Source organism: Anomaloglossus baeobatrachus, chromosome 10 (assembly GCF_048569485.1).
Source record: "Anomaloglossus baeobatrachus isolate aAnoBae1 chromosome 10, aAnoBae1.hap1, whole genome shotgun sequence".
NCBI classification, from domain to species: Eukaryota; Metazoa; Chordata; class Amphibia; order Anura; family Aromobatidae; genus Anomaloglossus; species Anomaloglossus baeobatrachus.
Genome location: NC_134362.1, coordinates 204,786,487 through 204,812,277, shown reverse-complemented (window position 1 = coordinate 204,812,277; position 25,791 = coordinate 204,786,487). Strand labels below are relative to the sequence as shown.

Genomic DNA, 25,791 nt, shown 5'->3' with positions numbered 1-25,791 from the left:
TGTCTCAGGAGCTTAGAAAGAAAATTATAGACAAGCATGTTAAAAGGTAAAAGGTTATAAGACCATATCCAAGCAGCTTGATATTCCTGTGACTACAGCTGCACATATTATTCAGAAATGTAAGATCCATGGGACTGTAAAAAACCTCCCTGGACGTGGCCAAATTAAAGAGACGGATAATACGAATGGTAACAAAAGAGCCCAGAAAAACTTCTAAAGAGATTAAAGGTGAACTTCAAGCTCAAGGAATATCCTTGTCAGATCGCACCATCTATCGTTGTTTGAGCCAAAGTGGACTTCATGGGAAACGACCAAGGAGGACACCATTGTTGAAAAAAAAAAAAACCATCCAGACTGGAATTTACCAAACTACATGTTGACAAGTGACAAAGCTTCTGGGAGAATGTCCTATGGACAGATGAGACAAAAATGGAACTTTCTGGCAAGGCACAACAGCTCTATGTTCACAGATGGAACAATGAAGCATATCAAGAAAAGAACACTGTCCCTAATGTGAAACATGGTGGAGGCTCTGTTATATTCTGGGGCTGCTTTGCTGCATCTGGCACAGGGGGTCTTGAACTCTCAAGACTATCAATGGATTCTAGAGAGAAATGTGCTGCCCAGTGTCAGAAAGCTTGGTCTCAGTCGCAGGTCATGGGTCTTGCAACAGGATAATGACCAAAAACACGCAGCTAAAAACTCCCAAGAATGGCTAAGAGGAAAACATTGGACTATTCTGAAGTGGCTTCTATGAGCCCTGACCTAAACCCTATTGAGCATCTTTGGAAAGAGCTGAAACGTCTGGGAAAAGGCGACCTTCACAAACCAGACACAAGGAGCAGGTTGCTCTTGAGGTGCGGCCAAAATATCTGTATATATTGTTCATTTTCATAGATTTTTTAATTTATTATTATTTTTGTCAGATCAAGTTATTTCTGTGACCACTGTGGGTTTTTCTATCACTAAACGAGGGGTGCCAACAATTTTGACCAAGTATGTATTGGGATGCAGCTTAAAGGGAACCTGTCACCAGGTATTATCCCTTATGAACTGTAGCCACTAATAGTGAGCCCTTATATACAGTATTCTGGAATACTGTATATAACAGCCAAGGTCACGCTGTAGAACGTAAGAAACACTTATACTGACCTAGGGGGCGGTCTGGCCCGATGGGTGTCGCTGCTCTCCGGCCAGATGCCTCCTCACTGCTTCGATTGAGGTCCTCCTTCTTCGAACCCTTCCATGGATGACATGTCCTACGTCGTCTACACAGGCTGGCATTGTGGACATGCGCAGGAGCACTTTGATTTGCCCAACTAAGGGCAGATCAAACTAACTGTAATGCGCAGGCATGAGGAAAGGTCAAAGACTGAACCTCAACCGGGCAGATCACAGTGCGCCTGCCCAGGACCACAAAGCCAGCCTATGTGGATGACAAAGGACGCGTCATCCATACGAGGCTCAGAAGAAGGACAAAGACAATCGAAGCAGAGAGGAGGCACCGGACTGGAGAGCAGCGACACCCATCGGACTGGACCGCCCCCTAAGTGAGTATTAGAAAGGTGTTTTTTACGTTATACAGCGTGGGCTGGGCTCTTATATACAGTATTCTTGAATGCTGTATATAACACCTCATTGGTAGTGACCGCAGCTCATAAGGGAAAAACCTGGTGACAGGTTCCCTTTAATTACCACCAGCCTTTCCCTCATCTGTCATGTGTCAAGCCGGAGAAAAGTTACCATCGGACAGTGTACAAGTCAATCTGGCGGAATATTCTCTACCAATGACACTTACCGATTTTACCGGCGATAGGCCGGGTCTCAGGTAATACGATATTCCTGCTACCTGAACGGCAAAGAAGGGGAGCGCCCAGTTTTCTCGGAGAGGAATTGTAAACTCAACCCGGGTCGTGTCAATCCTGTAAAGGAAAAAATAAAAGAAAAAAAAAATAAATTATAATACACACACACACACATGCATATTATATATATATATATATATATATAAAAGAAGGGAATTTTGTTTACTTACCGTAAAATCCTTTTCTTCTAGCTCCTATTGGGAGACCCAGACAATTGGGTGTATAGCTTCTGCCTCCGGAGGCCACACAAAGTATTACACTTTAAAAAGTGTAACCCCTCCCCTCTGCCTATACACCCTCCCGTGCATCACGGGCCCATCAGTTTTGGTGCCAAAGCAGGAAGGAGGAAACTTATAAATTGGTCTAAGGTAAATTCAATCCGAAGGATGATCGGAGAACTGAAACCATGAACCAAAAGAACAATTCAACATGAACAACATGTGTACACAAAAGAACAACAGCCCGAAGGGAACAGGGGCGGGTGCTGGGTCTCCCAATAGGAGCTAGAAGAAAAGGAATTTACGGTAAGTAAACAAAATTCCCTTCTTTGTCGCTCCATTGGGAGACCCAGACAATTGGGACGTCCAAAAGCAGTCCCTGGGTGGGTAAAATAATACCTCGTGATAGAGCCGTAAAACGGCCTCTTCCTACAGGTGGGCAACCGCCGCCTGAAGGACTCGCCTACCTAGGCTGGCATCTGCCGAAGCATAGGTATGCACCTGATAGTGTTTCGTGAAAGTGTGCAGACTCGACCAGGTAGCCGCCTGACACACCTGCTGAGCCGTAGCCTGGTGCCGCAATGCCCAGGACGCACCCACGGCTCTGGTAGAATGGGCTTTCAGCCCTGAAGGGACCGGAAGCCCAGAAGAACGGTAGGCTTCAAGAATCGGTTCCTTGATCCACCGAGCCAAGGTTGACTTGGAAGCCTGCGACCCTTTACGCTGGCCAGCGACAAGGACAAAGAGCGCATCAGAACGGCGCAGGGGCGCCGTACGAGAAATGTAGAGTGAGTGCTCTCACGAGATCTAACAAGTGCAAATCCTTTTCACATTGGTGAACTGGATTAGGACAAAAAGAAGGTAAGGAGATATCCTGATTGAGATGAAAAGGGGATACCACCTTAGGGAGAAATTCCGGGACCGGACGCAGAACCACCTTATCCTGGTGAAACACCAGGAAGGGGGCTTTGCATGACAGCGCTGCTAGCTCAGACACTCTCCGAAGTGATGTGACTGCAACTAGGAAGACCACCTTCTGCGAAAGGCGTGAAAGAGAAACATCCCTCATCGGCTCGAAAGGTGATTTCTGAAGAGCCGTCAGCACCCTGTTAAGATCCCAGGGTTCTAGCGGACGCTTGTAAGGAGGGACTATGTGGCAAACCCCCTGCAGGAACGTGCGTACCTGCGGAAGCCTGGCTAGACACTTTTGAAAAAACACGGAAAGCGCCGAGACTTGTCCCTTAAGGGAGCCGAGAGACAAACCCTTGTCCATTCCGGATTGAAGGAAGGACAGAAAAGTGGGCAAGGCAAACGGCCAGGGAGTAAAACCCTGATCAGAGCACCAGGATAAGAAGATCCTCCACGTCCTGTGGTAGATCTTGGCGGACGTTGGTTTCCTGGCCTGTCTCATAGTGGCAATGACCTCTTGAGATAACCCTGAAGACGCTAGGATCCAGGACTCAATGGCCACACAGTCAGGTTGAGGGCCGCAGAATTCAGATGGAAAAATGGCCCTTGAGACAGCAAGTCTGGTCGGTCTGGTAGTGCCCACGGTTGACCCACCGTGAGATGCCACAGATCCGGGTACCACGACCTCCTCGGCCAGTCTGGGGCGATGAGGATGGCGCGGCGGCAGTCGGACCTGATCTTGCGTAACACTCTGGGCAGCAGTGCCAGAGGAGGAAACACATAAGGCAGTCGAAACTGCGACCAATCCTGAACTAATGCGTCTGCCGCCAGAGCTCTGTGATCTTGAGACCGTGCCATGAATGCCGGGACCTTGTTGTTGTGCCGGGACGTCATTAGGTCGACGTCTGGCGTTCCCCAGCGGCAACAGATCTCTTGAAACACGTCCGGGTGAAGAGACCATTCCCCTGCGTCCATGCCCTGGCGACTGAGAAAGTCTGCTTCCCAGTTTTCTACGCCCGGGATGTGAACTGCGGAGATGGTGGAGGCTGTGGCTTCCACCCACAGCAGAATCCGCCGAACTTCTTGGAAGGCTTGACGACTGCGTGTGCCGCCTTGGTGGTTGATGTACGCCACCGCCGTGGCGTTGTCCGACTGAATTCGGATCTGCCTGCCCTCCAGCCACGGCTGGAACGCCTTTAGGGCTAGATACACTGCCCTTATCTCCAGAACATTGATCTGAAGGGAGGACTCTGGCTGAGTCCAGGTGCCCTGAGCCCTGTGGTGGAGGAAGACCGCTCCCCACCCTGACAGACTCGCGTCCGTCGTGACCACAGCCCAGGATGGCGGCAGGAAGGATTTTCCTTTCGACAGAGAAGTGGGAAGGAGCCACCACTGAAGAGAGGCTTTGGCTGCCCGAGAAAGGGAGACGTTCCTGTCGAGGGACGTCAACCTCCTGTCTCATTTGCGTAGAATGTCCCATTGGAGTGGACGCAGATGAAACTGCGCAAATGGAACTGCCTCCATTGCTGCCACCATCTTCCCTAGGAAGTGCATGAGGCGCCTCAAGGGGTGTGACTGGGCTCGAAGGAGAGATTGCACCCCTGTCTGTAGTGAACGCTGTTTGTCCAGCGGGAGCTTCACGAACGCTGAAAGAGTATGAAACTCCATCCCGAGGTAAGTTAGCGATTGGGTCGGTGTAAATTTTGACTTTGGGAAATTGATGATCCACCCGAACCTCTGGAGAGTCTCCAGAGCAGTGTTCAGGCTGTGTTGGCATGCCACCCGGGAGGGTGCCTTGACTAGAAGATCGTCTAAGTAAGGGATCACCGAGTGTCCCTGAGAGTGTAGGACTGCCACCACTGTTGCCATGACCTTGGTGAAGACCCGTGGGGCTGTCGCCAGGCCGAAAGGCAGTGCCACGAACTGAAGGTGTTCGTCTCCGATGGCGAAACGCAGGAAGCGCTGATGCTCTGGTGCAATCGGCACGTGGAGATAAGCATCCCTGATGTCGATTGATGCTAGGAAGTCTCCTTGGGACATCGAGGCGATGACGGAGCGGAGAGATTCCATCCGGAACCGTCTGGTTTTCACGTGTCTGTTGAGCAGTTTGAGGTCTAGAACGGGACGGAATGATCCGTCCTTTTTTGGCACCACAAACAAGTTGGAGTAAAAACTGCGACCACGTTCCTGAAGGGGAACGGGGATCACAACTCCTTCTGCCTTCAGAGTGCTCACCGCCTGAAAAAGAGCATCGGCTCGCTCGGGGGGCGGAGATGTTCTGAAGAAACGAGTCGGAGGACGAGAGCTGAGTTCTATCCTGTAACCGTGAGACAGAATGTCTCTCACCCATCGGTCTTGGACATGTGGCAACCAGGCGTCGCAAAAGCGGGAGAGCCTGCCACCGACCGAGGATGCGGTTTGGGGAGGCCGAAAGTCATGAGGAGGCCGCCTTGGGGGCGGTTCCTCCGGCGGTCTTTTTAGGACGTGACTTAGACCGCCATGAATCAGAGTTCCTCTGGCCCTTCTGTGGCCTGTTGGACGTGGAGAATTGAGACCTGACTGAGGGCCGAAAGGACCGAAACCTCTGTTGTATCTTCCGTTGCTGAGGTCTGTTTGATTTGGACTGGGGTAAGGATGAGTCCTTTCCCTTGAATTGTTTAATGATTTCATCCAATTGCTCGCCAAACAGACGGTCGCCAGAAAATGGCAAACCGGTTAAGAACTTCTTGGAAGCAGAGTCTGCCTTCCATTCGCGTAGCCACATGGCCCTGCGGACTGCCACTGAATTGGCGGATGCTACCGCTGTACGGCTCGCAGAGTCCAGGACGGCGTTCATGGCGTAGGACGAAAAAGCCGACGCCTGAGAGGTTAAAGACACCACCTGCGGAGTAGAGGCACGTGTGACTGCATTAATCTCAGACAGACAAGCTGAGATAGCTTGGAGTGCCCATACGGCTGCGAATGCCGGAGCAAAGGACGCGCCTATGGCTTCATAGATGGATTTCATCAGGAGCTCTATTTGCCTGTCAGTGGCATCCTTGAGCGATGAACCATCTGCCACTGCAACTATGGATCTAGCCGCCAGTCTAGAGACTGGAGGATCCACCTTGGGACACTGAGCCCAACCCTTAACTACGTCAGAGGGGAAGGGGTAACGTGTGTCATTAAGGCGCTTAGTAAAGCGCTTGTCCGGAAAAGCTTGGTGTTTCTGGACTGTATCTCTGAAGTTGGAGTGATCGAAAAACGCACTCCGTGTACGTTTGGGAAAACGAAATTGGAATTTCTCCTGCTGAGAAGCTGACTCCTCAATCGGAGGAGCTGGAGGAGAAAGTTCTAGCACCTGGTTGATGGACGCTATAAGGTCATTTACTATGGCGTCCCCTTCAGGTGTATCGAGATTGAGAGCAGCGTCAGGTTCAGAGCCCTGATCTGCGACATCCGCTTCATCCTCCAGAGAGTCCTCATGCTGAGACCCTGAGCAGTGTGATGAAGTCGAGGGAAGTTCCCAGCGAGCCCGCTTAGCCGGTCTGGGACTGCGGTCCGTGTCGGAGTCCTCACCGTGGGACCTAGGAGTCACCCCAGGAGCACTTTGCTGCTCCGACCGAGGGGGGCCTGGGGGCAATGATTCAACAGTGCCCGGGGCCTGTGTTACCGGTCTGGACTGCAAAGCTTCTAGTATCTTAGCAGACCATCTATCCATAGACTGAGTCATGGATTGAGAAAGTGACTCAGAATGTTTCTCAGCCAACACTGCAAACTCTGTCCCTGCCACCTGGACAGTGGTAGCCGGTGGTTCTACCTGGGCCGAGGGTCCCACCAGTGGCTGAGGCTCCGGCTGAGTGAGTGTCACAGGGGCCGAGCATTGCACACAATGAGGGTAGGTGGAACCTGCAGGTAACATAGCCGCACAAGAGGTACAGGTTGCAAAATAAGCCTGTGCCTTGGCACCCTTGCTTTTTGCGGACGACATGCTGTTGTCTCCTCTTAGAGCAAACAGTGAGGGTATATAGCCAAAAGCAATTAATGCGGCCGAACAGAGTAAATGTATACAATATAAGGATATATATATACACTTCGGCACCCAGGGGGCCAGCACCTAGTAACAGGTGCGGCTTACCGACCGCCCTCAGCGGTTGTGTGTCCACCAGATTCCCTGCCTGGGCCTCCCAGAGCTGTGGAGCTCGGTCCTGAAGTTCTCCACCGGCAGAAGTGCTGATAGCAATGGCTGCCAGCGTTCTGAGAGGAGGAGGAGGGAGCCGTGGGCGTGCCTCAGAAAGTGCGGGAATCTGGTGCCCCGCAGTGCTCAGTGAGGGGGGAGGAGGATACCTACATATGCTCCAGCCCTCACCGCTGACGTCCAGTCTAGCGTCCCGCCCTTACCCCTGACTGGCAGGCCCGGGGGCGGGAGTATGCGGTACTAGGCCGCAAAAGCCGGGGACTAAAGTTAGTAACGTGGCCGGGAAACAAGCGCGGTCGGCGCGGTAGTCCCGGTGACAAAAAACACCCAGCAGCTGCTGCAGCGTCCGTTACACAGGCGATCTATGCGCCGTCCCCAAGGGGACACAGAGTACCTCAGAGTAGCAGGGCCTGTCCCTGATGATACCCGGCTCCTGTCCGTCAGATTCCCCCAGGGGCTGCGGAGGGAGCCCGGTCCCAGTGTATGGTGACCGGTTAGGATCCCACTTCACCCAGAGCCCCTAAGGGATGGGGAAGGATAACGGCATGTGGCTCCAGCCTTTGTACCCGCAATGGGTACCTCGACCTTAACAGCACCGCCGACCAGAGTGGGGTGAGAAGGGAGCATGCCGGGAGCCCTGGGGCCCTCTTTTCTTCCATCCGATAAAGTCAGCAGCTGCTGCTGACTAAAATGTGGAGCTTGCGTGAATGTGTGCCTCCTTCAACACAAAGCATAAAACTGATGGGCCCGTGATGCACGGGAGGGTGTATAGGCAGAGGGGAGGGGTTACACTTTTTAAAGTGTAATACTTTGTGTGGCCTCCGGAGGCAGAAGCTATACACCCAATTGTCTGGGTCTCCCAATGGAGCGACAAAGAAATATATAAATATATATATATATTTTATATTATATATATCTCTCTATAGATACACACACACACACACACACACACACACACACACATATATATTATATATACATACACACACATATATGCATGTGTGTGTAATACATATATATATATACATATACATACACACATACAGATATATATATATATATATATAAAGAGAATTTTGTTTACTTACCGTAAATTCTTTTTCTTATAGTTCCATATTGGGAGACCCAGACATTGGTTGGAGGTATAACGCATCCTTCAATGGACGGAGGACTCTGAGGATCGTGGGAGCGAGCCACGTAAACCGGAACCTTGTTGTTGTGACGGGATGCCATTAGGTCCACGTCCGGAGTGCCCCATTTGCAGCAGATTGACTGAGACACTGCCGGATGCAGGGACCACTCGCCGCTGTCCACGGTTTGACGGCTGAGATAATCTGCTTCCCAGTTTTCCACGCCTGGGATGTGGACTGCGGATATGGTGGACTTGGAGTCCTCCGTCCATTGAAGGATGCGTTGTACCTCCAACCAATGTCTGGGTCTCCCATAGGAACGATAAAGAAATATATTATATATATATATATATATATATATATATATATATATATATATATATATATATATATATATAAGAGAGAGATATAGAGAGAGATATAGAGAGATAGATATAGGGAGAGATAGAGAGAGAGAGAGAGAGAGAGAAAGAAAGAAAGAAAAAGAGAGAAAAAGAGAAAAAAAGAGAAAAAGAAAAAAAGAAAAAAAGAGAAAAAGAGAAAAAGAGAAAAAGAGAAAAAGAAAGAGATATACGCAGAACAGACACATCTTCTCATTCAAAGAGTTTATTTTATGTCCATGACTCTGACAATTGTAGATTCACATTGAAGGCATCAAAACTATGAATTATCACATGTGGAATGAAATACTTAAAAAAGTGTGACAACTGAAAATACGTCTTATATTCTAGGTTCTTCACAGTCACCGCCTTTTGCTTTGATTACTGCTTTGCACACTCTTGGCATTCTCTTGATGAGCTTCAGGAGGTAGTCACCGGAAATGGTCTTCACTTCACAGGTGTGCCCTGTCAGGTTTAATAAGTGGGATTTCTTGCCTTATAAATGGGGTTGGGAACATCAGTTGTGTTGTGCAGAAGTCTGGTGAATACAGCTGATAGTCCTACTGAATACACTGTTAGAATTTGTATTATGGCAAGAAAAAAAAGAGAATTTTGTTTACTTACCGTAAATTCTTTTTCTTATAGTTCCGTATTGGGAGACCCAGCTCCCTCCCTGTTGCCTGTTGGCACTTTCCTGTTCCGTGTGTTTTCACCGGCTGTTGTCGTGGACAGAGTCTCCGGTTGTTCCGGTTCTGGCTCTGTTTTTACTTGTGGGTGGCTATTCTCCTTCAGCTTTTGCACTAAACTGGCTAGATCTGGATCTCCAGGGGGTGAATAAGCTCAGAGGGAGGAGCTACACTTTTGAGTGTAGTACTTTGTGTGTCCTCCGGAGGCAGAAGCTAAACACCCATGGACTGGGTCTCCCAATACGGAACTACAAGAAAAAGATTTTACGGTAAGTAAACAAAATTCTCTTTCTTTATCGTTCCTTTGGGAGACCCAGACCATGGGACGTCTCAAAGCAGTCCATGGGTGGGAAATAAACAGAAAAACTAAGAAGTAGGCAAAACCTAACTTCACAAGTGGGCGACAGCCGCCTGAAGGATGCGTCTGCCCAAGCTCGCATCTGCCGAAGCATGAGCGTGCACTTGGTAGTGCTTCGAAAAGGTATGCAGGCTAGTCCAAGTGGCAGCCTGACAGACCTGCTGAGCCGTAGCCTGGTGCCTGAAAGCCCAAGAGGCACCGACAGCTCTGGTCGAGTGTGCTTTGATCCCCGGCGGGGGAGGCACCTGAGAACACTGGTAGGTGTCCAAAATGGTCGACCTAATCCAACGGGCTAAGGTCGGCTTAGAAGCAGAGAGGCCCTTGCGCCGACCTGTGGTTAGCACAAAAAGAGAGGTGCACCGCCTAAGAACAGCGGTGCAAGACATATAGATCCGGAGCGCACGCACCAGATCCAAAGTATGCAACACTTTTTCAAAGCGATGAACAGGAGCCGGACAAAAGGAAGGTAGGGTAATGTCCTGGTTAAGGTGGAAAGGAGAGACCACCTTAGGAAGAAAGTCCGGAGTTGGACGGAGAACCACCTTGTCTTGATGAAAAACCAAAAAAGGTGACTCCGAAGAGAGCGCAGCCAAATCAGAGACTCTCCTGGAGGGAAGTTATGGCCACTAGAAAGACCACTTTCTGTGAAAGACGAAACAAAGAAACCTCCCTAAGAGGCTCAAAGGGGGGTTTCTGCAAAACCGTGAGGACCAAGTTAAGGTCCCAGGGATCCAAGGGCCGCCGGTAAGGCGGAATGATGTGAGACGCGCCCTGCATGAAGGTGCGGACCTGAGCCAGCCGAGCGAGACGCCGCTGGAACAGCACTGATAGAGCTGAGACTTGTCCCTTGAGAGAGTTGAGGGACAGTCCCAAGCTGCAGACCGGACTGTAGAAAGGACAGAAGGGTCGGCAAGGAAAATGGCCAAGGAGGATGGCCGGAAGAGCGACACCAGGACAGGAAAATTTTCCAAGTCCTGTGATAGATCTTGGCTGAGGAAGACTTACGGGCCCGAGTCATAGTGGAAATGACTTCAGGAGGGATACCAGAAGTCGTCAAGATCCAGGACTCAAGAGCCACGCCGTCAATCTGAGAGCCGCAGAATTCTAGCGGAAAAACGGACCTTGTGAGAGAAGGTCTGGACGGTGCAGAAGATGCCACGGCACCTCTACGGACAGAAGGAGCAGGTCTGGGTACCAAGCTCGCCTGGGCCAGTCCGGAGCGATGAGAATGACTCGACGGCCCTCCAGTCTGATCTTGCGCAGAACTCTGGGCAAGAGCGCTAGAGGGGGAAACACGTAGGACAGACGAAACTGGGACCAGTCTTGAACCAGAGCGTCCGTGGCGAATGCCTGAGGATCGTGGGAGCGAGCCACGTAAACCGGAACCTTGTTGTTGTGACGGGATGCCATTAGGTCCATGTCCGGACTTGCGGCAGATTGACTGAAACACTGCCGGATGCAGGGACCACTCACCGCCGTCCACGGTTTGACGGCTGAGATAATCTGCCTCCCAGTTTTCCACGCCTGGGATGTGGACTGCGGATATGGTGGACTTGGAGTCCTCCGCCCATTGAAGGATGCGTTGTACCTCCAACATTGCCAGGCGGCTGCGTGTCCCGCCTTGGTGATTGATGTAGGCAACCGCTGTCGCGTTGTCTGACTGGACTCGGATGTGCTTGCCCGCCAACAGGTGGTGAAAGGCTAGGAGAGCTAGAAGCACAGCTCTGGTTTCCAGCACATTGATCGAGAGGACTGATTCGGACGGACTCCAAGTGCCCTGCGCTCGGTGGTGGAGAAATACTGCTCCCCAGCCGGACAGACTGGCATCCGTGGTGAGAATCACCCAGGACGGGGTCAGGAAGGAGCGCCCCTGAGACAGAGAGGGGCCGAAGCCACCACTGAAGAGAGCTCCTGGTCTGTGGCGACAGAGCCACTAACCTGTGCAAGGAGGAAGGCCGCTTGTCCCAACAGCGGAGAATGTCCAGCTGCAGGGGACGCAGATGGAACTGGGCAAAGGGAACAGCCTCCATTGACGCCACCATCTGACCCAGCACCTGCATCAGGTGCCTGATGGAATAACGGCGGGGCCTCAGCAGAGCGCGGACCGCCAGTTGGAGGGACTGCTGTTTGACTGAGGGCAACTTCACAAGTGCCGGCAGAGTCTCGAACTGCATCCCTAGGTACGTGAGACTCTGGGTCGGAGTCAGAGTGGATTTGGGAAGATTGACAATCCACCCGAATTGGGCTAGAGTGGCAAGAGTGAGCGAGACACTCCGCTGACAGTATGCGCTGGATGAAGCCTTGACTAGAAGGTCGTCCAGGTAAGGAATCACTGCCAGCCCCTGTAGGTGCAGAACCGCAACCACTGCTGGCATGACCTTGGTGAATACTCAAGGGGCCGTGGCTAACCCGAAAGGGAGAGCCACGAATTGGAAATGTTCCTCTCCGATTGCAAAACGTAGCCAACGCTGGTGAGAAACTGCAATTGGCACATGCAGATAAGCATCTCTGATGTCGATGGATGCCAGGAAATCCCCTTGGGTCATTGATGCAATGACTGACCGCAGAGACTCCATGCGAAAATGCCGCACCTGAACATGCTTGTTGAGAAGCTTGAGATCCAGGATGGGCCGGAAGGACCCGTCCTTTTTGGGGACTAGGAAGAGATTTGAGTAGAAACCTCTGAACCGTTCCCGGGCGGGAACCGGTACAATTACTCCGTTGGCCTGCAGGGATGCCACGGCCTGAGAGAAGGCGGCGGCCTTGGAGCAGGGGGGAGTTGACAGAAAAAATCTGTTTGGCGGGCTGGAAGAGAATTCTATCCTGTAGCCGTGGGAGATGATATCCCGCACCCACTGATCGGAGACGTGTTGAAACCACACGTCGCCAAAGTGGGAGAGCCTGCCACCGACTAAGGACGTTGCTGGCGCGGACAGATAGTCAAGAGGAGGCTGCCTTAGTGGCAGCAGCACCTGCGGTCTTCTGTGGACGCGCTTTTGTGCACCAGCTGGATTTTTGGTCCTTGGCAGTGTTAGTGGACGAGGCCGAGGGCTTAGAGGACGACCAGTTGGAGGAACGAAAGGAAAGAAACCTAGACTGATTCCTACCCTGGACAGGTTTCCTGGTTTTGGTTTGTGGCATGGAAGTACTCTTCCCGCCAGTAGCTTCCTTAATAATTTCATCCAGCTGTTCACCGAACAGCCGGGACCCAGCAAAAGGGAGCCCCGCAAGGTACTTCTTAGAAGAAGAATCTGCCTTCCACTCTCGAAGCCACAAGGTCCTGCGGATAGCGAGGGAATTAGCCGAAGCCACCGCAGTGCGGTGAGAAGCCTCCAGCATGGCAGACATGGCATAGGATGAAAAAGCCGAAGCTTGGGAAGTTAAGGTAACCATTTCGGGCATAGATTCCTTAGTAAGGGAATGCATCTCCTCCAGAGAAGCAGAGATGGCTTTGAGAGCCCAAACTGCTGCAAAAGTCGGGGAGAACGAGGCCCCCGCCGCTTCATATACAGAAGGTCAACCTGGCGGTCAGTGGAATCCTTAAGAGAGGTGCCATCAGCCACTGATACAACGGTCCGGGCTGAGAGTCTAGACACCGGGGGGTCTACCTTTGGTGAATGAGCCCACTCCTTGACCACCTCAGGTGGAAAGGGAAAACGGTCATCAGAACCACGCTTTGGGAAGCGTTTATCAGGACAGGCTCTGGGCTTGGTCACAGCGGCCTGAAAACTGGAGTGGTTAAAGAACACACTCTTCGTCCTCTTAGGCGAGATAAACTGATGCTTTTCTGCCAGAGAGGGTTGCTCCTCTGATACTGGCGGATTGAGATCCAGCACAGAATTAAGAGAAGCAATCAAGTCACTAACATCCGAGTCACTGTCGGACAGACCAATGGGGCACAAGGAGGTAGCCTCCGAGCCCCCAGTAAAGGCATCCTCCTCATCCTGCGAGTCAGCTTCTGAGACCGAGCAGCGGGACGAAGGAGAGGGAGCCCTGCGTCTCTTATTAGAAGGACGGGGCCTGGGACCAGATGATCAATCCTCTGTGAGCTCCGGTCCTGAGAGAGACCTAGCAGCAGAGGCACCCTGCGACGGGGGCTGATGCATGCTCAGCAGAGTCCTGGACAGATGTCCCATGGAGTCAGCAAAAGACTGGGAGATAGACCTAGAAAAGGATTCTACCCAAGCCGGGGGTTCAGCCACAGGAGCCGGAGCAGCCTGAGAGACCCCTGGGGGGGCGATTCCAGGCTGAGGCATCGTCAGGTTAGAGCAGGCAGCACAATGGGGATTGGTGCCCTGTTCAGGCAGTAGTAGCCTACTTGCAGTGCATTCTGAAAACAGCTTTGGAGCCTTGCTCCTCGTGTGTGACATGCTGCTGGAGTGGGGGCTCTGCCAGAATGACTCCCAGAGAGTATATACAGAAGGTCCACAACCAGAGGTTGTGGCTTACCAGACCGCTGGAGCGGTTTGTGTGCCCTCCAGATCTCGAAGCCCGGACTCCCAAGCACCTCAGCAGGGATGCTGCAGACCAGTGGTGATCACAGGGGAAAAACGCTGAGAAAATGGCCACCGGAGAGAAGAGAGGGGGCGGAACTCACTTTGAGAGCGGGATCTGGAGGGCCAAAGAGATTCACAGGGGAGGAGACATGTACTCAGTGAGGAGTGTCTCTCCCCTTTGTAGAACGGCCGCTGGGCGGAGCCGCGCTGTCCCTCTGCATGAATGACATGCGAGGGCAGTGAAACCGAAAGTAGGCCTCCGGCGAAGCCGGGGCCTAAATTTGAGCGGTGCGGCCGGCGCGCAGGCACCATCGGCGCGGTTCTCAGGCGACAGCCAGAGGACCCGCCGGAAATGTCATAAAAATCACTCAGCACACTCTCCCACCACAATAAAGTACAAGGGACCCCCATATATAAACGTCTCAGGTACTTAGCTTGCTGAGACGCAGGGTAGCCAGTCCCTGGGGATGAGTGCTCCGGTCCAGCAGGGCTGGAAGGGCTGAAGGGGCCTGAAGGGCTGCGGATGGAGACCGGTCTCATGCCAAGCATGGAGAACCGTGCTGGCTCCCACTTCAAGCCAGATCCCCGGAGGGATGGTGAAGGAGCACGGCATGTAAGGCTCCAGCCTGGGAATCAACCTTAACAGCACTGCCGACACAGTGGGGTGAGAAGGGACATGCCGGGGGTCCAGGTTTGGACCCGCTTTTCTTCAAACTCTTTCCAAAAAATGAAAAAATCCGATGAGAATGCATGTGTGGATGTGACCTCCTGAACACAAAGCGATAAACTGGCTAGATCTGGATCTCCAGGGGGTGTATAGGCTCAGAGGGAGGAGCTACACTTTTGAGTGTAGTACTTTGTGTGTCCTCCGGAGGTAGAAGCTATACACCCCATGGTCTGGGTCTCCCATAGGAACGATAAAGAAAAAGCAGCTAAGTAAAGAAAAACGAGTGGCCATCATTACTTTAAGAAATGAAGGTCAGTCAGAAAAATTGAGAAAACTTTGAAAGTGTCCCCAAGTGCAGTGGCAAAAACCATCAAACGTTACAAAGAAACTGGCTCACATGAGGACCGCCCCAGGAAAGGAAGACCAAGAGTCACCTCTACTGCGGAGGATAAGTTTATCCGAGTCACCAGCCTCAGAAATCGCAGGTTAACAGCAGCTCAGATTAGAGACCAGGTCAATGCCACACAGACTTCTAGCAGCAGACACATCTCTAGAACAACTGTTAAGAGGAGACTTTGTGCAGCAGCCTTCATGGTAAAATAGCTGCTAGGAATCCACTGCTAAGGACAGGCAACAAGCAGAAGAGACTTGTTTGGGCTAAAGAACACAAGGAATGGACATTAGACCAGTGGAAATCTGTGCTTTGGTCTGATGAGTCCAAATTTGAGATCTTTGGATCCAACCACCGTGTCTTTGTAGAAAAGGTGAACGGATGGACTCTACATGCCTGGTTCCCACCGTGAAGCATGGAGGAGGAGGTGTGATGGTGTGGGGGTGCTTTGCTGGTGACACTGTTGGGGATTTATTCAAAATTGAAGGCATACAGAACCAGCATGGCTACCACAGCATCTTGCAGCGGCGTGCTATTCCATCCGGTGTGCGTTTAGTTGGACCATCATTTATTTTTCAACAGGACAATGACCCCAAACACACCTCCAGGTTGTGTAAGGGCTATTTGACTAAGAAGGAGAGTGATGGGTGCTACGCCAGATGACCTGGCCTCCACAGTCACCAGACCTGAACCCAATCGAGATGGTTTGGGGTGAGCTGGACCGCAGAGTGAAGGCAAAAGGGCCAACAAGTGCTAAGCATCTCTGGGAACTCCTTCAAGACTGTTAGTCACCGGAAATGGTTTTCCACCTCTTGAAGCTCATCAAGAGAATGCCAAGAGTGTGCAATGCAGTAATCAAAGCAAAAGGTGGCTACTGTGAAGAACCTAGAATATAAGACAGATTATCAGTTCTTTCACACTTTTTTGTGAAGTCTTTCATTCCACATGTTTTAATTCATAGTTTTGATGCCTTCAATGTGAATCTACAATTTTCAGAGTCATGAAAATAAAGAAAACTCTTTGAATGAGGTGTCCAAACTTTTGGTCTGTACTGAGATATAGAGATATATATATATATATATATATATATATATATATATATATATATATATATATATATATATATATATATATATATATATAGATATAGATATAGATAGATAGATATATATATATACATACATATACATACACATATATACATACATATATACATACATACATATACACATATACATACATACATACATACACATATACATACATACATACACATACATATATATATATATATATATATATATATATATATATATATATATATATATATATATATATATATATATATATATATATATATATATATATATATATATATATATGTATATATATGTATGTATGTATTATACACACACACAAAAGCTGTCTGCACAGGACAAACATGAGGCAAGATTATTAATCGCTAGGGATGATTGAATACCTCAAATATTCGGTTTCGCAAATATTGTCCGAATAGGTCGCCGCTATTTGACTATTTGCGAATATTCGATGCGCAATGTAAGTCTATGGGAAACCCGAATAACAACTATTCGGGCTTCCCATAGACTTACATTGCGCATCGAATATTAGCATAGCGGCAAGTTATTCGTTGAATATTCGCGAAGCCGAATATTTGAGCTATTCGATCATCCCTATTCATAGCATATTCCTATTAGCACGAGTCCACATGGGCTGGATAAGGAGATTTCAGCTGTCATCCAGCTTTCCTACAGGACTGAAAGGCTCATCCGTCCATTTATTGCCATTAGGACATAATCTGAACCTTTATATTTTCCGCTCATAGTAAACAGAAGTCTGAAAAGTTTTACCAAAACTTTCAGAAAGTTGGAAAGTTTTGCAAAGAACTGATGACAGCGTCGTGCCGTAATATCTGTTCGGCATTGTAAGGAGTGACTTTACCTGTTCACAATGTACCATAAGGCGGCCAGTGATCCAGAAAGCCACGTGCCGCTGAGCAGCCAGCTGTTAACATACAGAGCCGCCACGTACACCGCCTGCAGGCCGAACAGCGTGTAGATGTAGAAGTACACCGGCTCCAGGTAACGCTGCGGAGACAGAACATCACCGAGTCAGTATGAAGAAGCCACAGCGCTCGATATCAAGGATATGTGAAATGATCGCAACGTCTGAGCCTGGACGAAAAGTCTGGGTCCTGCACGGAGATCCGACCCCCATCTAATATATAAAGGGGTGTGTGTGTGTGTGTGTGTGTGTGTGTGTGTGTGTGTGTGTGTGTGTGTGTGTGTGTGTGTGTGTGTGTGTGTGTGTGTGTGTGTGTGTGTGTGTCCGGGATTGGCATCTGCACCGTCGCAGCTACAGCCACAAAATTTTGCACACTCACACTTCTGGATCCCGAGAGCGTCATAGGCTATGTTTTGAGGGGGAATTATAACCCCGCTCTTTATAGTTATTCACCAAAAAACCTGCCTCCATTAAAGCAAATGGAGCTGGGAGCCACAGTGCAGCCAGAACTTCAGAAGAATGCGCAGCCACGCCCTTATATGGAATTTTGGCGTGTCACAATGCAGACCGGGAAAGAGACAGACCGGGAAAGAGACAGACCGGGAAAGAGACAGACCGGGAAAGAGACAGACCGGGAAAGAGACAGACCGGGAAAGAGACAGACCGGGAAAGAGACAGAGATAGACAAGGAAAGAGACAGAGATAGACAGACAGGGAAAGAGATAGATAGACAGACAGGGAAAGAGATTGAGACAGACGGAGAAAGAGCCCGAGACAGTCAGAGACAGACAGGGAAAGAGACAGACAAAGATAGATAGGGAGTCAGAGAGATATATACAGAGGGGGAGACAGACAGAGAATGGGAGAGAAAAAGTTACTATCCCGGGCGTTAATACATTCTATTTATTCATTCTATCCCAGGAATGTTAATACATTCTATTTTGTTAACAGCAGTTATTAATCCGGGTGAAGCCGAGTAGTACAGCTAGTCAGTTATAAAGAGAGAACAATATACCATCACTTTATAAGAAGGGGGCGCCATTTCTAACCTTTTTTAAATACTGTGATCTGTAGTCTGTATACGGGGGTATACGGGGGCAGAGTGACTGGAGCTCAGGGGGAAGCACTGCCTCTACTTACATAGACGATTACCACTTACCCAGAGGTTAAAGGCCCGGTAGGTGACGGCGAGGACGACCTCCTGATAGATGTTCATTCTTTCCAGAAGATTGATTGTTCTCTTGGACTCTGTGTTATTGTCATAGATGAGGTCAGTGATCCCTGCAGACCAAGCAAACCAAGCTCAGCACAAGGGCGCTACCGGCACAGAATACAGGCAAAGACATCAACATAACAGGCTCTCTACCCTACATGGGGAACACTGCAAAGTGTCTGTACAAACAAAGAACTTTGTCATTTACCTCTTATTAAAAATATGTTCTGAACCCCTCGTGTCCTCCAATGATCAGTGTGAACCCCTCGTGTCCTCCAATGATCAGTGTGAACCCCTCGTGTCCTCCAATGATCAGTGTGAACCCCTCGTGCCCTCCAGTGATCAGTGTGAACCCCTCGTGCCCTCCAGTGATCAATGTGAGCCCCTCGTGTCCTCCAGTGATCAGTGTGAACCCCTCGTGTCCTCCAGTGATCAGTGTGAACCCCTCGTGTCCTCCAGTGATCAATGTGAACCCCTCGTGTCCTCCAGTGATCAATGTGAACCCCTCGTGTCCTCCAATGATCAATGTGAACCCCTCGTGTCCTCCAATGATCAGTGTGAACCCCTCGTGTCCTCCAATGATCAGTGTGAACCCCTCGTGTCCTCCAATGATCAGTGTGAACCCCTCGTGCCCTCCAGTGATCAGTGTGAACCCCTCGTGTCCTCCAGTGATCAGTGTGAACCCCTCGTGCCCTCCATTGATCAGTGTGAACCCCTCGTGTCCTCCAGTGATCAATGTGAACCCCTCGTGTCCTCCAATGATCAGTGTGAACCCCTCGTGTCCTCCAATGATCAGTGTGAACCCCTCGGGTCCTCCAATGATCAGTGTGAACCCCTCGGGTCCTCCAATGATCAGTGTGAACCCCTCGGGTCCTCCAATGATCAGTGTGAACCCCTCGGGTCCTCCAATGATCAGTGTGAACCCCTCGGGTCCTCCAATGATCAGTGTGAACCCCTCGGGTCCTCCAATGATCAGTGTGAACCCCTCGGGTCCTCCAATGATCAGTGTGAACCCCTCGGGTCCTCCAATGATCAGTGTGAACCCCTCATGTCCTCCAATGATCAGTGTGAACCCCTCGTGTCCTCCAATGATCAGTGTGAACCCCTCGTGTCCTCCAATGATCAGTGTGAACCCCTCGTGTCCTCCAATGATCAGTGTGAACCCCTCGTGTCCTCCAATGATCAGTGTGAACCCCTCGGGTCCTCCAATGATCAGTGTGAACCCCTCGTGCCCTCCAGTGATCAGTGTGAACCCCTCGTGTCCTCCAGTGATCAGTGTGAACCCCTCGGGTCCTCCAATGATCAGTTTGAACCCCTCGTGTCCTCCAATGATCAGTGTGAACCCCTCGTGTCCTCCAATGATCAGTGTGAACCCCTCGGGTCCTCCAATGATCAGTGTGAACCCCTCGGGTCCTCCAATGATCAGTGTGAACCCCTCGGGTCCTCCAATGATCAGTGTGAACCCCTCATGTCCTCCAATGATCAGTGTGAACCCCTCGTGTCCTCCAATGATCAGTTTGAACCCCTCGTGTCCTCCAATGATCAGTTTGAACCCCTCGTGTCCTCCAATGATCAGTGTGAACCCCTCGTGTCCTCCAATGATCAGTGTGAACCCCTCGTGTCCTCCAATGATCAGTGTGAACCCCTCGGGTCCTCCAATGATCAGTTTGAACCCCTCGTGTCCTCCAATGATCAGTGTGAACCCCTCGTGTCCTCCAATGATCAGTGTGAACCCCTCGGGTCCTCCAATGATCAGTGTGAACCCCTCGTGTCCTCCAATGATCAGTGTGAACCCCTCGTGTCCTCCAATGATCTATCTTAACCCCTCGTGTCCTCCAATGATCGGTCTGAACCCCTCGTGTCCTCCAATGATCAGTGTGAACCCCTCGTGTCCTCCAATGATCAGTTTGAACCCCTCGTGTCCTCCAATGATCAGTTTGAACCCCTCGTGTCCTCCAATGATCAGTGTGAACCCCTCGTGTCCTCCAATGATCAGTGTGAACCCCTCGTGTCCTCCAATGATCAGTGTGAACCCCTCGGGTCCTCCAATGATCAGTTTGAACCCCTCGTGTCCTCCAATGATCAGTGTGAACCCCTCGTGTCCTCCAATGATCAGTGTGAACCCCTCGGGTCCTCCAATGATCAGTGTGAACCCCTCGTGTCCTCCAATGATCAGTGTGAACCCCTCGTGTCCTCCAATGATCTATCTTAACCCCTCGTGTCCTCCAATGATCGGTCTGAACCCCTTGTTTTCACACAAGAGGTGTTGGGCATCCTCTTTAATATCACGCTCTATCGTCAGTGAATGTTTACATTTCGCTTTCTACAATACGTTGCTTACGAAATATTTGAGTTAATAATTGTAAATGTGACTGATCTGAATAATCGACACGGCGCAACGCAGGACGCGGAGGGTCCTCGATCCGGGACGTGTGGCGTGTTTTCTTGACCTATGGACACCTGCGTCTTGTAGCATCTGCCGGCTGCACAATGCTCCGACTCCGGTCCCACTGACTAAGTGCGCACCTAATGACTAATTAATTAATTATTTCCAGTCTCTCCGGGACTTCCGTATGGAAGTAATGCCATGTGAAATAACTGGGCAACGCCTCCCCTTAGTGACAGCACAACGGGAACACATCTCAGGTCTGTGCCGCGCTCGGCTCCGGAGGTTCAGCCGTCGGCGGTGGCAGAATGACTGTACCTTGTGTGATGGACGGGGCGTGAAGGATCTGCTTGTAGTAGGAATAATACAGGCCGCACTCCGTCCTGAAGGAGATTTCTCTCTCCACTTCCTAAAGACAGACAGAAACGACGCAAGGTTATCCCGAGCGAACGACTTACCCCCAGACAGCCAGGGCTGTGCCGTACAGCTTGGGGTGGGATGTACGGATCACCATATGGATGTGTGGCCCCCCGATCTCCGCACTTGCACTATCTGACCGGTGACATTTATTATTATTTTTCTAAACATTGATTCTGGGGGATAATAAAACCTCAGATGACGACGGACAGCAGAATTGGGATATTTGCTGGAATTTTAATTTTTACTCAAAAAAAAAATGTCAGAAGTGTCCACCAGAGGGCAGCGCTGACACTTTATTTTATTTTAATAGTGAAAGAAATTATGACATTTGTAAAATAAATAATAATAATACATCTTTATTTCTATAAATAAATTGTTTCTGTTGCTTTTTTTTACCTGAAACAAGTGTTTTTGGAGCCGTTTAAGAAGTTGACACTGTATTTTATATATTTTTATATATTTAATATATTTTATTTTTAGTGAGAAAAATTTTGACATTTGTAAAATAAAATAATAATCATATTAAATAATAATAATAAATAATAATACTACTACTAATAAATACTACTACTAATAATAATTACATCTATTTCTATAAATTGTTTCCGTTGCTTTTTTACCTGAAACAAGTGTTTTTGGAGCGGTTTAAGAATTTAACACTGTATTTTACTTTAATAGTGAAAAAAAATGGACATTTGTAAAATAAATAATACATTTTAATAATAAATAATAAAATAATAAATCTTTATTTCTATAAAATTGTTTGTTGCTTTTTTTAACTGAAACAAGTGTTTTTGGAGCAGTTTAAGAAATTGACACTTATTTTAATAGTGAGAAAAATTATGACATTTGTAAAATAAATAATAAATAATACTACTACTAATAATACTAATAATAATTACATCTTTATTTCTATAAATAAATTGTGTCCGTTGTTTTTTTTACCTGAAACAAGTGTTTTTGGAGCGGTTTAAGAATTTGACACTGTATTTTACTTTATTAGTGAAAAAAATTGACATTTGTAAAATAAATAAATAATAAATAAAATAATAATAAATAAATCTTTATTTCTATAAATAAATTGTTTCTGTTGCTTTTTTAACTGAAACAAGTGTTTTTGGAGCCGTTTAAGAATTTGACACTGTATTTTACTTTATTAGTGAAAAAAATTATGACATTTGTAAAATAAATAATTATAACAACTAATAATAAATAATAATAAAAATAAATAAATAAATAAATAATAATAACTAATTCTTTATTTCTATAAATAAATTGTTTCCGGTGCTTTTTTACCTGAAACAAGTGTTTTTGGAGCCGTTTAAGAATTTATTTTTTAAACCTGGAGCCGATGGATTCATGGGTAGAATTATGGGGTACATTGAGCATTGCGATCAGTTTTGATTGATTTTTTTGGGGGTGGAGAATACAATAAATGAAATATATCAGTTCTGGATTCTTTTTTTTGTGTACTCCGCACACACGTGTTCACTGTTCAATAAGTGGATTTGCAGACACAAGCTACAATCCGCTGCGGCGTCACCGACACATGAAGGGGTGCGCGAGAAAGCCCCGACGCTGCTGCAGAGTTGGGTGGGAAACGTTTTGCTATTGCCCCAATTGTTTTGATAGCTCGAGAATCAGAAGAATAAACCTTATCAGCCACAGAAAATCCTGTAACAAAATGTGCAGCGAGGACGTCACCAACATCGGCCACAGCCTCCAATCCTGTGCAGGGATAACAGAGCAGACCAGACAGTACAGAGCGGCGCACAGTACCTTAATACTGGAGAACCACAAGTCGTTCTCATGGAGGGTGGCGACATAATACGAGGCGGCGAGGCCGAGACACAGAGCAAAGGTCACCCCGATACAGTAACACAGCACACCCCACACCGAGCGGCCTGAGGAGCGAGAAGACAGAAAAGGGAACATTACTACATCAGTCACCAAAATACACCAGTGAGTGCAGAATAAGTAATGTATCTCCACAGTGACTGCACCAGCAGAATAGTGAGTGCAGCTCTGGAGTATAATACAGGAGGTAACTCAGGATCAGTAATGTAATGTATGTACACAGTGACTGCACCAGCAGAATAGTGAGTGCAGCTCTGGAGTATAATACAGGAGGTAACTCAGGATCAGTAATGTAATGTATGTACACAGTGACTGCCCCAGCAGAATAGCGAGTGCAGCTCTGGAGTATAATACAGGAGGTAACTCGGGATCAGTAATGTATGTACACAGTGACTGCCCCAGCAGAATAGTGAGTGCAGCTCTGGAGTATAATACAGGAGGTAACTCAGGATCAGTAATGTAATGTATGTACACAGTGACTGCACCAGCAGAATAGCGAGTGCAGCTCTGGAGTATAATACAGGAGGTAACTAAGGATCAGTAATGTATGTACACAGTGACTGCACTTTGTGTGTGTGTAGCTTCGTGTCCAGTGTTGAGATATCATTATTACTTACTGGCTCTCCCCCTCACATCTGGCTTTGCGCTCTTGTCAGTTTGGCTGCTGTTGGGAGGTTGTTCGGACGCATTCACTCTCTTCCGCTGTCGCACGGTTGTCATTATGTCGGCACTTTTATCATATTTCTCTGAATGATACCTGCAAAACAGATAATGATGATGAGGAGGAAGAAGGGAATTTTGTTTACTTACTGTAAATTCCTTTTCTTCTAGCTCCTATTGGGAGACCCAGACAATTGGGTGTATAGCTTCTGCCTCCGGAGGCCACACAAAGTATTACACTTGTGTAACCCCTCCCCTCTGCCTATACACCCTCCCGTGCATCACGGGCTCCTCAGTTTTGGTGCAAAAGCAGGAAGGAGGAAACTTATAAATGGTCTAAGGTAAATTCAATCCGAAGGATGATCGGAGAACTGAAACCATGAACCAAAGAACAATTCAACATGAACAACATGTGTACACAAAAAAACAACAGCCCGAAGGGAACAGGGGCGGGTGCTGGGTCTCCCAATTGGAGCTAGAAGAAAAGGAATTTACGGTAATTAAACAAAATTCCCTTCTTCTTTGTCGCTCCATTGGGAGACCCAGACAATTGGGACGTCCAAAAGCAGTCCCTGGGTGGGTAAAAGAATACCTCGGTAATAGAGCCGTAACACGGCCCCTTCCTACAGGTGGGCAACCGCCGCCTGAAGGACTCGCCTACCTAGGCTGGCATCTGCCGAAGCGTAGGTATGCACCTGATAGTGTTTCGTGAAAGTGTGCAGACTAGACCAGGTAGCCGCCTGACACACCTGCTGAGCCGTAGCCCGGTGCCGCAATGCCCAGGACGCACCCACGGCTCTGGTAGAATGGGCTTTCAGTCCTGAAGGAACCGGAAGCCCAGAAGAACGGTAGGCTTCAAGAATTGGTTCCTTGATCCACCGAGCCAAGATTGACTTGGAAGCCTGCGACCCTTTACGCTGGCCAGCGACAAGGACAAAGAGCGCATCCGAGCGGCGCAGGGGCGCCGTACGAGAAATGTAGAGCCGGAGTGCTCTCACAAGATCTAACAAGTGCAAATCCTTTTCACATTGGTGAACTGGATGAGGGCAAAAAGAAGGTAAGGAGATATCCTGATTGAGATGAAAAGGGGATACCACCTTAGGGAGAAATTCCGGAACAGGACACAGAACCACCTTGTCCTGGTGAAACACCAGGAAGGGGGCTTTGCATGACAGTGCAGCTAGCTCAGACACTCTGCGAAGTGATGTGACTGCCACTAGGAAGACCACTTTCTGCGAAAGGCGTGAGAGAGAAATATCCCTCATTGGCTCGAAAGGTGGTTTCTGAAGAGCCGTTAGAACCCTGTTCAGATCCCAGGGTTCTAGCGGGCGCTTGTAAGGGGGGACTATGTGGCAAACCCCCTGCAGGAACGTGCGTACCTGCGGGAGCCTGGCTAGACGCTTTTGAAAAAACACAGAGAGCGCCGAGACTTGTCCCTTAAGAGAGCCGAGAGACAACCCCTTTTCCATTCCGGATTGAAGGAAGGACAGAAAAGTGGGCAAGGCAAATGGCCAGGGAATAAAACCCTGATCAGAGCACCAGGATAAGAAGATCCTCCACGTCCTGTGGTAGATCTTGGCTGACATTGGTTTCCTGGCCTGTCTCATCGTGGCAATGACCTCTTGAGATAACCCTGAAGACGCTAGGATCCAGGACTCAATAGCCACACAGTCAGGTTGAGGGCCGCATAATTCAGGTGGAAAAATGGCCCTTGAGACAGCAAGTCTGGTCGGTCTGGTAGTGCCCACGGTTGACCCACCGTGAGATGCCACAGATCCGGGTACCACGACCTCCTCGGCCAGTCTGGGGCGATGAGGATGGCGCGGCGGCAGTCGGACCTGATCTTGCGTAACACTCTGGGCAGCAGTGCCAGAGGAGGAAAAACATAGGGCAGTCGAAACTGCGACCAATCCTGAACTAATGCATCTGCCGCCAGAGCTCTGTGATCTTGAGACC

At 49.0% G+C, this 25,791-nt stretch overlaps 1 protein-coding gene across 3 annotated transcripts in view; it reads right to left on the bottom strand.

Moving 5' to 3' along the window:
• The window catches only part of DPY19L3 (dpy-19 like C-mannosyltransferase 3), a 110,104-nt gene that overhangs the window by 77,319 nt on the left and 6,994 nt on the right, over positions 1-25,791 (bottom strand). For all 3 annotated transcript variants that reach the window (XM_075325253.1, XM_075325254.1, XM_075325256.1), the window contains exons 2-7: positions 23,793-23,932; positions 23,098-23,222; positions 21,217-21,307; positions 18,459-18,580; positions 17,237-17,382; positions 1,799-1,922 (exon numbers count right to left, since the gene is read on the bottom strand). In XM_075325253.1, the coding sequence (XP_075181368.1) occupies positions 1,799-1,922; positions 17,237-17,382; positions 18,459-18,580; positions 21,217-21,307; positions 23,098-23,222; positions 23,793-23,895 (711 nt within the window). In that variant the 5' untranslated portion in view covers positions 23,896-23,932. The remainder of the gene's footprint in view (positions 1-1,798; positions 1,923-17,236; positions 17,383-18,458; positions 18,581-21,216; positions 21,308-23,097; positions 23,223-23,792; positions 23,933-25,791) is intronic.